General features: G+C 39.2%; 1 protein-coding gene across 7 annotated transcripts in view; it reads right to left on the reverse strand.

The window, feature by feature from the left end:
* opa1 (OPA1 mitochondrial dynamin like GTPase) overlaps positions 1-17,813 on the reverse strand; it is a 39,257-nt gene that overhangs the window by 18,779 nt on the left and 2,665 nt on the right. Inside the window, exons 4-30 of one of the 7 annotated variants that reach the window (XM_034882558.1) lie at positions 17,736-17,811; positions 17,416-17,523; positions 16,301-16,354; positions 14,153-14,235; positions 12,377-12,532; positions 10,052-10,105; positions 9,368-9,472; positions 8,975-9,061; positions 8,631-8,744; positions 8,300-8,380; positions 8,118-8,192; positions 7,942-8,013; positions 7,624-7,723; positions 7,263-7,393; positions 6,669-6,741; positions 6,291-6,363; positions 6,082-6,197; positions 5,021-5,085; positions 4,751-4,827; positions 3,175-3,340; positions 2,773-2,925; positions 2,420-2,528; positions 1,637-1,716; positions 1,247-1,387; positions 890-1,006; positions 696-789; positions 210-320 (exon numbers count right to left, since the gene is read on the reverse strand). In XM_034882558.1, coding sequence (XP_034738449.1) covers positions 210-320; positions 696-789; positions 890-1,006; positions 1,247-1,387; positions 1,637-1,716; positions 2,420-2,528; positions 2,773-2,925; positions 3,175-3,340; positions 4,751-4,827; positions 5,021-5,085; positions 6,082-6,197; positions 6,291-6,363; positions 6,669-6,741; positions 7,263-7,393; positions 7,624-7,723; positions 7,942-8,013; positions 8,118-8,192; positions 8,300-8,380; positions 8,631-8,744; positions 8,975-9,061; positions 9,368-9,472; positions 10,052-10,105; positions 12,377-12,532; positions 14,153-14,235; positions 16,301-16,354; positions 17,416-17,523; positions 17,736-17,811 — 2,671 coding nt within the window. Of the gene's footprint in view, positions 1-209; positions 321-695; positions 790-889; positions 1,007-1,246; positions 1,388-1,636; positions 1,717-2,419; positions 2,529-2,772; positions 2,926-3,174; positions 3,341-4,750; positions 4,828-5,020; positions 5,086-6,081; positions 6,198-6,290; positions 6,364-6,668; positions 6,742-7,262; positions 7,394-7,623; positions 7,724-7,941; positions 8,014-8,117; positions 8,193-8,299; positions 8,381-8,630; positions 8,745-8,974; positions 9,062-9,367; positions 9,473-10,051; positions 10,106-12,376; positions 12,533-14,152; positions 14,236-16,300; positions 16,355-17,415; positions 17,525-17,735; positions 17,812-17,813 lie in introns of all 7 variants that reach the window. The other 6 variants (XM_034882561.1, XM_034882562.1, XM_034882559.1 and 3 more) reach the window with 6 other exon arrangements.

Raw genomic sequence — 17,813 nt, forward strand, 5'->3', positions numbered from 1 at the left:
TAAAAAGACCACAGGTCGACGTATGCAATTATGAGTTGCACTGGGGTCTAGTAGTTTTGGTAATTCAAATCACTTTTATGGTCCCTATAGCAACCAATGGGACAAGCTGACACACTGCCTCCTTAATCATGGCCTTCAAGTATACACTTGTGTTTTTTATTTGTTATTAACAGTCCTATTCTTCTGCTAGAAGTCATTGTGTGTCTTACTGAGATCCTCGGCCAGCTGGACTCGGCGGCCAGTGATGAGGTGGGTCTTCTTCTCCATGTCTTCCCCAAAGTCATCTAACACCTCCTTCACATTTTTCTCCAGTCGGCGCACTAAGAAGACGAATAGAGGAACGAACACGAACACACACACACACACACACAAACAGGAACACACACACACACACACACACACAAACCCACCAGATTTTCTTCTCAGTTGTTGAAATATATGATCAACACATTTTACCATCGTAAATCGTTGAGAAGGGAATTGTGTCTTCACACTACACCCAAATACATGACAATTACACAATTTATACAAATTTGAGAAACAATACAAGGCCGACTAGTAGGAGCGAATATATGAAAATAAACAGTGGCAAAGAGTTGAATATATAATCAAAACAGGATTTCAAAATAATCCATATTAAGCCTTTTTTTCCTTTAAATGATTGATACCAAATATTTTTTATCCCCAATTCTTACCCTCAGTGTTGGTGAGCTGCTGTCGAAGAGTGTTGGCTGTGATGACCAGCATCCTCTGAATCCGCCAGAACAGTACCACATCATTGCACTCCAACTGGAAAGAAAACTCAGCTTTTCACACAGTGACCTTAAATATAGCTGAGAATAAGGTGAAAAAGAAAGAAAGATCTGGATAATTCATCCTCTCCCCTTACTTCAGAGTCAACAAAGTGTCTCTGGTAGTAGTAGAAACCTCTCCTGCAGAGGTTACAGTGAGACAGCGCCTTCTGCAAGAAGTGTCGTCGATACAGCTGATGCCACGTGTCCTTGATCTGACCAGGTAAGGAAATCCGTTATTCAGCGGTTAATGGACAGTGAGCATCATGAAAGGGGGCACATAAACTGTATGCATTTTACGCTGCAAAATAGCAAGCTTGTGTTTAATATTAACAAAGAAAGATGATTAAAACTGGCAAAACAATTATGAAATTTTCACTATTGTCAGCATTTATAGCATTAACTTATTTGTCCTATCTCTTGTTTAAAAGTTTAGATCTCTGTTTTGATCTCACCAGCACAGGGTCAACTTCAACCCCTCGACCCTCCAGATTCTTCCTGACTGTGGTCACCTCGTCATTGGCCAAGTAGGCTGTGTGCTCATCGTGCAGCTTCAGCAAGCGGTCCAGCTCATTTTTTGTTTCATTACGAACATGCTACAAGGTCAAAGAACAGGAGGTGAGCACTGTCCTCATGGTGGCAAATGGGTGTTGCGATTGAGTAGATGGTTGTGTCATGTATTGTGTACTTCTTTCAAGCTCTTAGACTTTAAATACTGTACATGAGGATCGGCACTAATGGGGCAATTGGTATTATACCAGTTTAATAAGTGTATAAGAAGTTATAATCCAAAAAAGCAAACACAGCAATACTCAGAAATTTGGAGAGACATCTAGAACTCTGACCTGATCTGGTGTGCGATTAACCCAGTTAATCCACCTCTGCCTCCAGCCTGGACCCACCATATCACTGATTACTGACTCAGCTACAAAGAAAGGAAAAAAGGGAAAAAACATACACAAATAGAATGACATGTGATTTGGGAGTATGTTACTTACTGTAGTAGCCACTTCTATCCACAGTTTTTCAAACAACAATGACATCATATGTCATGAGCATTCTAGGCGCACCAGAAAACGAGCCCTTAGTAGAACACTAGACAATATGTCAAATAAGCATGCCATCTTCCTAATATGTGTGTCTGTGACAATGTGCCCCAAACTGTGGCAAATGTGCCAGAGCAAATTTAAAATGTTTATCTGTAATTTTAATGGATCTGACTTAGACCTGCACGATTCGGGAAAAATATGAATCACGATTTTTTTGCTTCGAATTGCTATCACGATTCTCTGCCACAATGTTTTTGAGCATGACAAAACTAAACAAATTGCCAGTACCAAACATTGATTGTTTTGGCACCTATATCACATTAAGCATCACCACAAGCATGTAAACATAGATAATTCAATGAAGAGAAGGTAAAGCACTGACAAACCATCGTACTCACTGATGTGCAATCTTTGTTACAACTGTAACTGTGCAACTGTGTTAGTGCCATACTTTGTCAATTGGTTTACTCTTGGGGGGATGGGACATTTTGACAGGTAAATTAATCTCATGTTTTAGACTAGAAAGGAAATCTAGTACAGGGTAAGTGACACTGTATGAGGCCATCACGGCTAACATACTGTCTTTGAGGCGTGACTGAAGGGTTTCCTCCATAAACTGGATGGCTGCGTCCCACTGGGGCTTGTCTGTGATGGAGCGGTCTTCAAGGGCATTGTGCTGGATCACCCTCTGGCGCGCGCACACACACACACACACACACACACACACACACACACAAAACAAAAAGAAAAACTTAGTTGAGCTGTAAAATAATTGCAATGCATTTTAGTATCAATGTAAGCATAACCAGTTTCTTGATATTCAGTGCACTTGATCATAAATAGTGTGTCTGCTTTAGGAAGTCTTAAATCAACTAGTGTGTTTGCTCTCTGTACCCTTACACACATGGTGAGTGGATTTACTGTGTGTTTACCAGGCTGTCCATGGCCCTCTCATTCCACTTGTGCCTCTTGATGCTCTCGTCCTTCACAGCCTCCTTCAACTTGTCAAAAATGTCGTCCTGGTCTTTGCCTTTGTATTCAGCCATGAAGCGGGCAAACTCTTCCTGCAGTGTCTCCCAGGCAATCTAATGGGATGCCAAACATATTGTGGAAAGAGGAGGCTCATATTACCACAAGGCCATTGACCTATTGAATATTTCTTTAACTTCTGCAGTCTGTGACACAGTTGTTGAACAAAATATAAGTAAAGAACAATTAATTTATTATTTAGAAATGTCCTCATATCTATATAATCAAAGAATGATTTGATTTACATCCCCCCCTTAAAAATATGAATAAAAATTGACCAGTTGTCTAAAGACAGTGCACATTACCTCCAGCGCTTTGTGTGGAAGCTGCTTGTCAGTCCACTGCTTGAGTTTGATGTCTACGGTGGTGTTAAAAGTACCCGAGTCCATTGTTTGGGCAGCAGGCAAGTAGATGTTCTCAATCACATGGGTGGAAACACGTTCCCACAGCTTCTTCTGCAAGATGGCCTCCCTGGGAGAGAAAAATGCCAACTTTTTCAGGCCTGTCTGTAATAACAGAGTGTAAATTGTAATTTCCCAATAGGTGATCAAAGATGATTTATCAAAGTGATAAATGTATGTAACTGAAGGGAAGAAGATATCATTTGATTTTGGTTTCCCCTGTTCTGACTTCTCGTTACATGCTGAAGGTGCTTGGAACATACAGTAGATGTATGTAACTTTTTTGGGGGGGATTTTGTTTATTTTTTTTTAGATTCAGATTTAAGATCTAAAAAGCAAGAGTTTTTGTAAAAAACAGTTGCTTCCAGGTGTCCAACTCAGACAGTTAAGTGACCGGGTGGGGTAAGAAAACAATGAGTAAAGAGGGATGGCTCTTGGCTGCACTGCTTTAACTCATGTAGTCACTGCTGATGCAATTGCACTTGCACTTGACTGTAGATTCCAATACAGCTCCAGTCTGACCCTGTTAACAACTAATAGCCTCCACATTCTCTCTCTATCTCTATAGGGCAGTGTGACAATGGAACAAAACCCTTCCCAAATGCACCTGAGACCAGGGCAGTGTAGTGCTTCACTCATTTATCATAAACGCACACACATATTTCATTAGGCTCCCCTTTTGTTCAGGATAGCACTCCTCACTGTCAATAAGCGCAATGTCCAATATTGTGGGCTGGCTGGCTAACAGGGCCACCCCTGTTCTTGTCTATTGGCCATTCATCAGAGTATTGATCTGGGAGAACTGATGGCATGCACACTGGGGATGGCCACAACACCATGCATTTATCTCATTTAGCAAGGTTTTCCTCATTCGGGGTGAGGTATAACTATACATTCATGCAGAGACAAATGCACCCAGAGATAGAGACTTGCAGTTTGCTCTAAAAATAGCTCTCCACTCATGTCTGGTTGAGTGCTGGAGCAGTGCAAATACATGATCTAATTGCCTTTAAGCAAGGACCAGCTAGACAATTGGACACAGTCAGAAGGTTGCATTTCATTAAGAACAATATCCCATATAGTGTGGCTGAAACACTATAACTAACAATAGTAAAATGATGATCTATATTTCCTAGATTCCTAGATATGCTAGAACCACCATCTGATCCAACTAAAAGAGGAATTAATGTGCATTTGGAGAATTGGATCCCATCTTTACTCCCAAAATAAAAAAATCTTGCACTTGAGTTCTTGATAAGTTTAAAAATGTTTCACTACAGTTTAAAATGTTTGTGCTGCTAATGGTATTTAAAAGTATATATTACATATAAAAAAAGAAAATCAGTTGAATCTAAATTTCTTTATTATTAAAGATTTTTAGCGGTATTCAAAATTAACACTGGTAGCAGCATTGATTTTTTTTTTTTCAAGATATCAACCAAAAGTAATTACCCTGGATATTAGCTCATTATTAACTTACCAGTGTTGTGGGGTCACTTGACTCAAACTAATGACTTCATCCAAAATTTCATTTTTGGCCTTTTCAAAGAGTTCATTCTGCAAAAAACAAAATAAACATCTGTATCGTTACTATAATGTCTTTGGGTAACTTCATTGGTGTGCAGCTGTTGTTTATCTTTACAAAAATCCTTTGTTTTACAAACGTGCTACCACTTTTTTCTTTCCATCCTTGATTTTTTTGTTGAGCCTCTATTAAAGAGCATTGTGTTACTCATGTTGTAATTCTCACCCTGTCCAGCTCTCTCAGACGAGGGTAGTTGTTCTTCCATTCGGTCTCCAGGTTGAAGCGAGATGCTGAGGCGAGGAGGAACAGTAACATGAAGACTTAAATTAAAACAAATATTGGAACAACTTTATATTTTACATAAGGTAAACTATAGTTCCATATTAATGGTTTCATTATAAAGCCTTAAATTTAACCAGGCCCCTTAAAACGTCAAAATAAATCTACCTCGATATTTGTGAATTGTCCTGTGCTTATTCTCATGCCTGGACAAAACTTATCTCTAACTGTCTCCTATGTTTTTTATTGCTTTTTCAGCTTTGATGTTACCCACATCAAACAGTAATTATCTACAGTCAGCAGGCTTTGACCACATAGGGACAGGGCCTGCTTTGTTTAACTTGGTATGATATAAAGGCAGCTTTCAGACTGCAAATGGTGCCTATCCCTTAATAAAAAGTGGGTGTGGACTATGCACACTCACTCTCTTAACTGGTCCCTTAGGAGATGAGGGCATGGGATCAATCACAAACTCTTAATCAAAAGTCTGAGTTTTTGTTCTCATATATGCACACTCAACACACACTCCACACCTCCCTATCCACATTGGAGATTAGGCTAATTGCTGGTCTGGGGGGCCACGGTGGCGCCAAGCACGGAGGATTGAGGCCGGCTGTGTGTTATTTGATGGGCTATGGATCGATACACTACACAATGGACCTATGGGAACTGCAGTCTCACAGCCATAAATCTCCTGTTCTGTTAGCAAAGGGCTTGAGATTGTCGAGACTAATTGCAGTTGGAAGGCAGGACTGAGGGAGTGTGTCAGGGTGGGCTGAGTAAGGCCAATAGAGGGAGAAGGGAGAGTAGAAGAGGAGTAGCACCACCACCTGTTCCCTGTACAGTACATGGATAAAATCCTACCGTGTTCATTCACAATATTAAAACATGCCTGGGAATATAAAAGGCATTGGATATAAACAGTCACTAAATGGCACAAATACCAAGGAATATAAATCAGTCAACCCGCCCTGGGATAACAGTTAGTTCTGCAAGCACACACATACCTTTGAAGACATCGGCCTGCTGCTCAACAGACTCCCTAACCATCTTCCAAAAGCAGTCAGAGACTGCCAGACTCAAGTTCTTTGTTGTCACCTGGTGGGCCTTCAGCATGCCGTCCCTATTTGCACACATACATTCATTAATAGATTTTGATTAATGATTTGATTCATTTGATGAAGCATTAGTGTTTTCTGAATCATGTGTAAATTGCCTGAGTAGTCTGGAGTTCTGGAAGAAGTCTTCCTCATAGTCTTTAATGGAGTCTATGCTTTCACCGCTACTCCCTGCACACAAGACAGCAGAACAAGGTGTAAGTAAAAACTATTCAGGTAATGTTAGATGTCTTACAGAATAATCTATATCTAACTGAATGTACTCCTAGTAGGAGTGCTACACAGTTCAGGTTATACAGGGCAAAGCAATCCTTCAAAAAAAATGTATGCAAATAATATGTTGAAAAAAACCCAAGTATCTGCCATCTAGCTCCATGGTGTCTACAATTAAGTTGACATGACCATGACCAGAAAGTAGTCATGTTATAATGTGAAATTAAATCCAGCATGATGGACTACTCAGTTGTAGAGGTTACCTTTTCCTGTCACCACTGCAAAGTAGCCCAGGGCCTTCATGGGAAACAACTTCCCTTCCACTATTTGCTGGATCTGAAAAAGAAAATGTAAAACGAAGGACTTAAATTCACACAAGTCCACTCTTTAGTACACGCTTCCCCAACATTGGCTCACCGACAAATAATTTGGTTAGAATAAAAAGTATGGAGCTCCCTCTTGTGAAGCAGATGCAAATAGTGTCACTCAAAGTGGCTGACACTTCATCCACTGGTGTTGCAATTGTTTTGAAATTGGAATCTTCAAATGCAGATGTTTCGTAAATCAAATTCACATATTTCTGTCACCTCAGTAACACTTAAGTAGGACTTGACGAGTCAAAAACATGATGACTAACGATGCAAAATTCAACTGTGGTACTGTCCCTTTTGATGACGACAATACAGAGCCTGTAAATAGATCCAGGCATTCATTACAATATTTGTGATAAAATAAGTGATTAAGTGCCAAGCTATTTATATTCAGTATAGTCCTCTTACTATTATTCAGTATAGTCCTTTACATACAAATTTAAATTTTTATTGTATTTATATTTTGGGACAATTTGGCCATCTTACTCGGTTCGGGCTGGCCAGGTTCTTCTCAGCCAAGTCCACCTTGGTCAGGACAAAGATGGTCCTCTTCCCCTGGGGGTCCATCTGGCTAACCAAGTCCGTAACAATGCTTCTCTCTGCATCCACACTGCCATCTGGAGGAAGGCAAGGAGGGCACAGGAGATATGATAATGGTGTACATACCATAACAAGGAAGGTATGGAGGATAAAAACCATGACAGACTGAGATTTGATGTTTTGCATGAGAACACAACAACTGGAAATAAGTGAAACAGTCAAGTTCTCTGACAGACTATCTCCTGCTCACTGCAACAAATGTTAATAGTAGTATAATGCAACTGTTAATAGTATAGTCATGGCTCACCCTGAATACAGAGGATGATTGCATTGGGGTTCTGCATGTAGGCCTTGCTGATGCTGAAGATGGTTTCCTTAGTATCTGATGCCATGCCTGCAGTCACAGTCTGAGATAGACACCCATTAAAAAAAACTTTAAAAGACTATTTGCAAAGACTAGTTTTTTCTATTGGCTTTGATTTGAGAAAAATGAATTGTCTGGAATAGAATCCAGTAAACAATAATATAAATATGTGTATACATTACAGAAAGTATCTAGTATACAGTTTACATCTATACATTTGTAAACATTCCCACCCTTATTAATGTAAGAATCTATACTCACACTGATGACTCCTGGTAAGTCAACAAGCACCATCCTCTGGATGCCGGGGCCTTTGACACTCAAGGATATTGTCTGACATGAAAGAAATAAACAGAATTATTCTATGACACATTAAAATCTGTGAACCGGCAAGTAGCAGCTTTTTTAGTAATCTGAATGGAAGCACTACGACCAACCTCACAGCTGACTGTTTGTCCTTGCTTCACACTCTTTCTCATCCTCAGCTCAATCTCATGCCTGAGAGCAGCAAGCTGCAGGACAGAGGAAGAGATGCCAGTTATAATGAGGTTAACAAGTAAAAACGTTAGTGATAAATATGATCTTAGGTGGATGGATGGAGGGAATGACTGTGGCTTACGTCTTCCTCTTTGGTGAGGTCAAACTCTCGGCCACTGTCCTTAAACATGGCCACGTGGTGGGGGCCTTCGCTTAGTGTTACCTGCAGAAAGAAGATCAGCATTGTCGAGGACGCAGATAAACTACAGAAATCCATCAGAACTGGGCTCCTACACATATCCTTTCACGCAATACCTTAAGTGCCGATTCTTGCTCACATTTGCTGTCAATGCTGTAGTTTTATGACAACACATTCCGACAACATGTTCAGTATGAACAAAAGGGTAAATCTTCTTTATGTCTTTTTAAAAAGGAAAGATTATACAAACATAAGCCAGTGTGGTCCCACATACCTTGACAGGAGAGCGGGTCATCATCTCTCCTGAGCCCCTGGGGAAGATCCTGGCCTGGGCTATCATCTCCAGCACGCTAGTCTTCCCAGCACTCTGATCCCCAACCACAACCACCTGAAACAGAAGGAAGAAGAAAAGGGTGAGTGGTTGGACAAAATACAGACCGAGAGACCGACAGAAGAGGAGACCCCAAGGTGCAAGAACATAGTGGAAAAGGACATTTGTGCTTAGGATTCAAAGTAATATTACATAAAATAAAAGTAATATATTAAGTAAAATGGACCACTTTGATAGAAACCCATTTCCCATGAACAGTATAATTATAATTTACTGCTCCTCCTTACCCTGGGTAGGTGGTCCTGGGTGTTGTAGTTGGCATCATAGTCAGACAAAATGTCCAGGACTTCAGAATACAAATCAATAAGGGATTTCTATATAGGACACAATAACAATGAGTAACAATACAAGTTATGTTTTTTACAATGTAATTAGCTGACACTGTTTTCCAGAGTAGCAATGACAGCCAGGAATGACAAAACTAATATAACAGGACACAAACAGCAATATTACAGTCACTATACCAAAAGAATAAAAAACATTTCTGTATCTGTAGAAGGATTATGCTTAATACAGCAAGGCCAAGTATTTAAAAATCCAAGCCTAATGGGAAAAACTTTTAAATCATGCTAGTGTTTATTTGTGTTTATTTAGTGTATGTGTTCATATGTGCAACCCACCTTCACTTTCCGCTGGTGAATCCCCTTATCATCTTTTTGCAGCACCACTTTCCTTAACTCTTTATTCTCCTTCTCCAGTCTCTCCAGCATGCGCTGATATTTTAGCTATGGAATTAATGGTAGAATCCAGTCAACAATCAGCAGCAACAGAAATTTTCTTGCCCCAAAACTGGTGGTATTTGAGCTAATGGTGAAATTGTGGGACTTACCACCCCTTTTTTGAGATGTATGAACAATGTAGTACAAGTAATTCTTCATGTTTAACAAATACCTTTAAAGGGTTGTACTCAAAATACAAAAAAACAGAAGGCTGGGATTGCCTTCACACAGCTCTCACAGACTGTTTCCCAATAAATTAAGTACCTACGTTTTTTCACATCCACATGCACTAACATGCATGTGCAACTGGAACAGCCATCTCAATAAAAAACGGAGAAGTTCAGATTACAACACATACAGAGAAAGTGTGACTTAATTCTCTGTACAGAATGTCATTATTCCACTATATCTTTTCATAGCAAATATTTGTTTAATATTATATTAATGCTCTTAATGTCAAGTAAAGCCTGGTAAACCTATTTGACTTTTTGGCCATGATGTGGCAATTTCATCATTCACATCAAAACAAGCATTCCTCTGATCCACCAAGAAACAGATTATATCAAAAGTGACTCACTACTATACCTGCGTACGGAGCAGTTCTTCTTGAAGCTGGTCTATCTTTTCTTTGTCTGATGACTAGAGGTTTGAGTAGAAAAAGAACAAAAACAAACCGAGTTAATGCTTCCTTTTAGTTTTGAAAATAAGGGACTTCCGTTTCTCTCACTGTGCAACTTCACAAGCACGAAATCCCACCAGCACCACGAAGGTTCATAACGTGCACACTGTATTTCAGAGAGAACCAGAGTTTAGAGTCAAGTTAATATATAAAGAAAGAGAAAAAAGAATCAAAATACAGGCAGACTAGTCATTCTGGTATTACTCCGCCACAATCAACAAGCTCTTATTCCCAAACAGGTACAAATCCCACAGCCAAAATTAATAGCAAAATCATTTAGTCACGACAGTTTAAATTTGTTATTATTGGGTAAAGCAAATTTGTTTTCTTTATTTTCATGACCATTTACATTGTAGATTCTCACTGAAGGCATCAAAACTATGAATGAACACATGTGGAATTATGTACTTAACAAAAAACTAAAATAACTGAAAACATGTCTTATATTGTAGTTTCTTCAAAGTAGCCACCCTTTGCTCTGATTACAGCAGAGGTGACTGTTGGTCTTCCTATCCTGGGGCGGTCCTCATGTGAGCCAGTTTTGTTGTAGCGCTTGATGTTTTTTTTTTACTGCACTTGGGGACACATTCAAAGTTTTCTAAATTTTCCAGACTGACTGACCACCATTTCTTAAAGTAATGATGGCCCCTTGTCTCTCTTTACTTAGCTAATTAGTTCTTGCCATAATATGAAAACAGTTGTCGGCTCTGTATCAACGTGACTTCTAATCAAAACAACTCCATTAAGGCAAGAAATTCCACTAATTAACCCTGACAAGGCAAACCTGGGAAGTGAAAACCATTTCCGGTGACTACCTCACAAAGCTCATTAAGAGAACACCAAGGGTTTTGCGGCGCTATCAAAAAAGCAAAGGGTGGCTACTTTGAAGAAAGCAGAATATAAGACATGTTTTCAGTTATTTCACACTTTTTTGTTAAGTACAAAATTCCACATGAGTTCATTCATAGTTTTGATGCCTTCAGTGATAATCTAAAATGTAAATAGTCATGAAAATAAAAGGAAACGCATTGAATAAGGAAGTGTGTCCAAACCTTTGGCCTGTACTGTACATTTTGTATACTTGGAACATGTTTGTTAAGATGAGAGACAGGACAGAAAGCAGGGGACACAGCATACATGAACAAATGGGATTGGCAGCAGAAGAAAGGTAAATTAAAAAGACACCAAAACAACTTAATGAAAAACTATTTCTTTCTATGCAAAAATATGTGTGCAATAAGCTACCTTCTAGCAATATGAAGTGTACTAAAATGTTTTGAATTATCATAGACAACTATTTAGAGAACATAGTCAACTCTTAATTTATTTTATAGCTGGATGCATTCATGGTTGCTTCCAAAAGTGCAGCTCACACCATGCAGCTGGTTTCCACTTCACTCCATGCAGTGTTTCCGTACATTAATGGGGGGCTGCTGATGATTATCCATCAATTTGCATAAGACATTGAGAGTGAGCTAGGTCACTGTGCTTCTGGAACCAGGCAATGAAGGTCCATGCATGCCTTCTTCACAAGCATAGCTTAGTTTGGCAGACTATGGGGTGATACATTGAGGCTACTGTTGGGTAGACAGATTTAAGTATTGACAGGCCAATTTGTCTGCTCTACAAATGTTACAAAATTAGCTTAAAAAGTTGTAAAAAATATTTTAAAACACTAACACCCTGCCTTAAAGTAGAGGACTAGACAACTGTAAAATAAAATGCAATACAATGCAATTAATACAGTCAAAGAGGAGGTGTATGATTTATGGTGTTGTTGTAGTGTGTTGCATTTTATCTTAAGATGTTGCTGTGCATGTGGTCAGCATAACACACATTGCATTTATTGCAAGGCAACGGCAGTGGAATGTGTTGTTAATAAATCATTTTGCAACTGTTCATGTTGTTGTGTCTACCATGCCCTGTGTATTAGGGTGTGACAGAAATCACCGCTTCTAAAATGTAGACCGTCATTATTTTATTAAAAAATATTCAAAGTGCCAGCTTTGGGGGTGCAACCGACTTCAAACGTTTTACCACAAAGGACAGTGAAACACTGCTGTTTTTGCCTGGTGTTGAATTACTGTATTAGTTGACAAGGCAGCAGCTAGAAATGAAATTGTCCTAGAACATATAAATATACTGTATATACTATATTTCTTCTCTGCAGCTGTGACCTTTTACGAGAATTTGGTAGGACAGGACGAATCTAAGTGGGGTGGGACCTTCACCTTGCGTTTCTGTTGAGGGGGGCTGGGGTTCGGAGGCGGACTGGGAGCAGGCTCTGGCGGTGGGGGGGACGAACTATTGGCTGCTGCGGCCCGCCGGACCTCCTCCTCGTGCAGCTGGATCTGCTGCTGAATAAGAATGAGCTCGCCAAGCAGACCCTGCTGGGGTATGTCATAATGAGAGACAGGTAGGAGCAGCAACAAAGACATGAGCCAGCCGCTGGGCTCAGCCATACACGCAAATGCTGCATCCAATCAGAGGGCTACAACAGAGGAAACCTGGCCTGTGTCTCAGTCACTGGCATTAGTGATATTAAAAGGTTAGAGAATGAAGATCCGGTCGAAACTCAAGTTTAACAGAATCAAGGTCTTTGGCTTTGTTGATCTTGCCACCATAATCAATGCTACCCAACAAAGTCAGTCTCTCACAAACACAAAGGGGAGAAGCCATATTTTACCAGACTAAGGCTGAGGAAGTGACTAATACCACAACCAGCACCTCTCAGCAAGCGCCAAAAACAGTAAATCTGTTCTCCTTTGTCATCATTATTCACCAATGGGGATTGAGGACTAATCACCAGACAAGCCTATAACTGATTTTCATATTTAAACTTAGCAGTATAAAATACCTCAAAAGAGTTGAAATTCTGGTTTTACTGTCAAGGTAAAATAATAACCCAGTTAAGACAATGATGTTTTAAAGTGCTGCGACGCAATGATGTTCAATGATGCTAAAGATGCTGATGATGATTAAAAAAAGCAAAGCCAGCACTGATGTATTTCTTTATCATGGGTGAAGCATAACGCATAAAAACATAGCAGGTGAAATCTGTTTAGGTCAGGGCTCCACAACGTGACATCATTAAACTCTGTTCTGTTTGCTTCTTTCTGCTGAGAAATATGCATGCAATATTTGTTAAATGTAACTTGAAGGGAAACAACTTGTAAGGGTTGTGTTATATGTGGTCATGCTGGAGACCATAATGACCATGAGTAAAAGCAGGGTCTAGAAGAGGAAAGGAAATATATATATATATATACAAATTCTGCTTTTCTTAATATTTGATGTCAGACCTTCACATGTTTTCAACCTTGACGCTGTACAGTGATAAAAACACACACAAAAACATAAAAATAGAACAGAGGGACAGTGAAACTGGTAAGTTTGCAGAAAACAACAAAACACAAAAGGAACACAAAACAGAGAGGACAACAGCAATGAAAACAAATGTGCATACAAAGTTTTCGGCCAGAGACAGGTGTTTAAGATAAAGCAGTAGTAAAGGTACTTTTAATGCAATGATAAGTATCAGTGTGCATAAACTCTAAGCTTATACTCAATAGAATGAGTGCCATACTGTACTTACATGGTCATGGGGATTTTGAATCACACGGTTACTGCTATTGTTCTTACCACGGCCATGGCCACAAGGACTTAAAAACCTTTCTTGATTATACTGCTGGATAGTGAAACTCAAAATCCACATTCAGATGAACTAATTGAATCAAAACACACTCCAAAAGACTTCACTTGCCCTTATTAAAAAATGTATGCCATTTAGGGATCACTTTTATTCAAAGTGCTCAGGTCCCTCAAGCGCTATGTGCCATGATCAATACAAACTCATGTATACGTTTGAGTAGATTTTGATTCAATAAACAACAGTTCCTGCCACTGAAGTGAGAGATAGCCAAGCTGCAGAGGAGGTGAGTGAAACCAAGAGGTGGTAAAGTAGAGAGGAAAAATCTGAGAAGTGTCAGTAAGTTTTCCAAACTTGCCTTTTTGTATTGCTTGTCGCTGCTATCTTGTGTGGCTGCAGTAGAAGAATCTGTGGCTTTGAGAGGAGGATCGCCTGAGGTCTCTACCAGAGGAGACAACAAAACAAAATTAGGTTACTGCAAAATGAATCTTTGACTAATGAATTCGGAATATAAAGAAGCTTTTGGAGACGATAATGCCCATAGCAAAAATATGCCAGAAAGAGTCATGTAAAGCATGCATATGATTAGAGAAATAAAGACCAGAGTTATTCAATTTCAAATGTTTGGGAAATCTTGCATAGATATGACATACGTATTTTTTTTAAATTTGTGTGCACACACACACACACACACACAAGTTTAAAAAAATGACAAACTCAACTTTATTCTTAACACTAAGAACACACAGTCCAATTGGGATCAGAATTTTTTGTGATTATAGTAAGTAAATTTACTTCTTTAAAAAAATTAGGATTGTTTAAAAAAAGCATCACCAGTTATTATGTAATTAGTTCCCGTAAGAAGAAAACGTGTCTTTAAAATGTTTACGTGTGGGGCGGCCTCTGGCTCACCCAGGAGTGTGCGCCCCAGGGAGGCTGAGGCCTTTGCAGCGGCCTGGGTTTGAGCCTGACCTGCGGCCCTTTGCTGGGTGTCATCCCCCATCTCACACCCACCTTTCCTGTCTATCCACTGTCACTAACATAAAAAGGGAAAAATCCCCCCAAAAATAATCTTTAAAATGTTTAAGTGCACCTGGAGTTCTTTAAACAACTTTCAATAAAAGGTTCACATTGTTTACTGAAATTTTGAATGGTGAAATAAAACACCCTGACGACGACATGATGTTCAAAGAAAACTAACAGTGCATGCCGAAATGAAAACAATAAATACTTAAAATGCAAAAGAAATGTAAAACCCACACTGAATATTAAGATCCACTTTGTCTAAAGTGTTTAACTATGAACTAACCTGCTGATATTGCCTTGCACAAAGCAAAGTCTGCTTAGCCATATAAATGAGGCAGGTGATCACAGAGGCACCACAATGTAATGTGACGCAGAGGCAAACTTAACATATAAGCACACAAAATATATACAGACAAAAACTTGAAACTCAAAACGTATTTGAAACGTATTTTCTTTAAGCCATGAAAGGGTGGTAAGTTAAGAAGAACCAAGAACACACCTGGAGAGTGAGTCATAAAATCATACTATGATTTTATGACTCACAGCAGAGGTGTGGTCCATCTGGCCTGGCAATGTCATTAAAATGACTTAAATATATTGCATTTCCATGTAACACTGTACATGACCACTATTTGGAATCATTTAAAAGAGAAATAATTTAAAAAGAGAAATATTTAGGGTGCATATGCCCACATTTCTGACATATCAAAATTTCAACAGAAATATAAAATGTGTTCGGTGTGCATTTTCCAAACATTTGATAATTAAATAGTTGAAATAACTAAAAGCAGACTGAGACCCCCCCCAAAGATTATTAAATGCAAGTGTAATTATAGAAAGCAGCCCATACAGGTCAGGGGAGAGAGGGAATGGAAGTCAAAGGAGGCAAAAACCACACAGGTAGGACAGAGTACAGCCAAAGACAGTAAGGTTAAAGAGAGTCTAAGGGAAAGAGGGGGATATACTAAAGGCCAACACAATGGCACTGCATTCAACTTAAATCATGGTGTGTTGTTGCCACTATTTAACACTTTGTGTGTTTGTGTATGTGTGTTTATACAAGAACTAAGGAATATTAACCAGGATTTCAAAATAATTGAGAAAGAAGGAGTGGATATTAGAAGAGTGAGGCTTTTACTCATTCCAGTAATGCCACAGGGTAAAATTGGAGGCTGCATTACTAGAAGCATACTCCTCTGAATAGACCTAGACCAGGAAGAAACGTTTGCACCATCCTAGTGACAGGTCATACATTTCACTGAATACAGACCCTGTGTTAACCATGAACACTGCCATTTATGACAGCAGCACGGGTCTGCAACTTGGAAGCCAACGTCCTGGGAAGATTCTCTGCTAACGCCTTTAGAGCCGGACCTTGGCGAGCAGGAACCCACAACCATACCAATATTGTGGCAAGGTGGTGGTCAAGCGCAACAGAGAAAAGAGGGGAGAGGGCAGTGCTACTGCAGGGTTTACACACCTAACAACAGATGCAGACCAGAAGCTCCTTTGACTTCACTACCCAAACTCACACCTGTGAAGAATGTGGAGGAGGACAGGAGGGTTGGGGAGGAGGAGAAAGGAAGAACAACACAAGATAAAAATCATAAAAGACAGAAGCAGAGGGATGGTGATCAAAGCAGGGACACAGCTTGATGATGTGTATTAAAACAAAGCCACTGCTGTGCTTGAGCTTCGAGTGAAGTAGCCACTTAATGAGAAACTGTTAAAAGAAATAAGTACACACCAAACTGGGCCTTTCATCTTACTATTTTAAGGTATTTCCTCTACTGGCAAGTGGTTTTAAAGGCAGAATAGGATTTATCTGTCAATGTTGCATTATGACATAAAACAATGTGACCACCTTTGTCAATGTAACTTGATGAAAAAAAATAATAATTTTGGATTCCAATTGCCAACACCCGGGACTAAAGACTGCACAGGTTATTAGAGGGATTTCATTTCATTTATTTGTGTTATTAGATAATTATTTAAATAAATTAAGTGAAATTAACGGAAAATGTTTATTTTATACTGTTATATAAACCCTACTATTTGACAACAGTCTTTCCAGGACTGCTCACCAATGTGCACCTGGTCCCATCTAAATAAATGACACCATGCTACAAGACATGTGGTTTAGCATTGCCTACAAAACCACTGATCCACAACACATTGCTTTTAGGTTATTTGATGTAAAGTAGGGTTCTTTGTAGAAGAATATAGCAACCACAACCGTAGACAGGATGGCTGTTGTAGAAAAAGCAGCAATTTAGACCATGAAGCAAGCTACTTTACTTATATAACTGTAACAATATTTATATTACTTTTATCTCGTTCTGCTGAGGTCACTTTGAAGTAGGACAAACAGCAGATCCTATACTTTAAGCATGGCGTAAGGCAACCAACTAAACCGTTAGATACAGCATAACAATATTAGAGATGTGGAAGACAGGTTTGCCTGGGGTACAATTACTGTATTCTTCATTTGAAACATGGACACTGGACTAAACACTGATGTCAGCAAATAATGGTTTTAATTTTTGTTAGGATGCAGTTATGTAAGTAAGACATAGTTAAGTTTTGTTCACTCACCAAAAGACAAGAGGCTTTTGAGGAAAGTGAAGTTCTCGCCTATCTTGTCGAAGTCTGGTAGTAGCTTGGCTATTTCCTCCATCTCTGGTAGAGCTTTGGCCAGTTTATCTGGGAATAGAAGACATAATAATAGGTAAAGTGAAGAAGATGGAGAGGTTGGGATGCTTACCTCAAAATGCATAATTTCGCAGCCATGTTTGCAGTATAACTTAAGAATAATTGTCCCTGTTTGACTTACTGAAATCAAGGATCCTATTCAAATAAGACAAGGGCAGGTATTGACACATAATTTGAATCATGACATTGAAATGAAAACTCACCAAGATCAATGTGTTCACCCAGTTCCCAGACAAAATCAGGAATGACCCAGTTGTATTCACTAAAATCAGGCAGCATGT

The sequence above is a fragment of the Etheostoma cragini genome, chromosome 9 (assembly GCF_013103735.1).
Source record: "Etheostoma cragini isolate CJK2018 chromosome 9, CSU_Ecrag_1.0, whole genome shotgun sequence".
Taxonomy (NCBI): Eukaryota; Metazoa; Chordata; class Actinopteri; order Perciformes; family Percidae; genus Etheostoma; species Etheostoma cragini.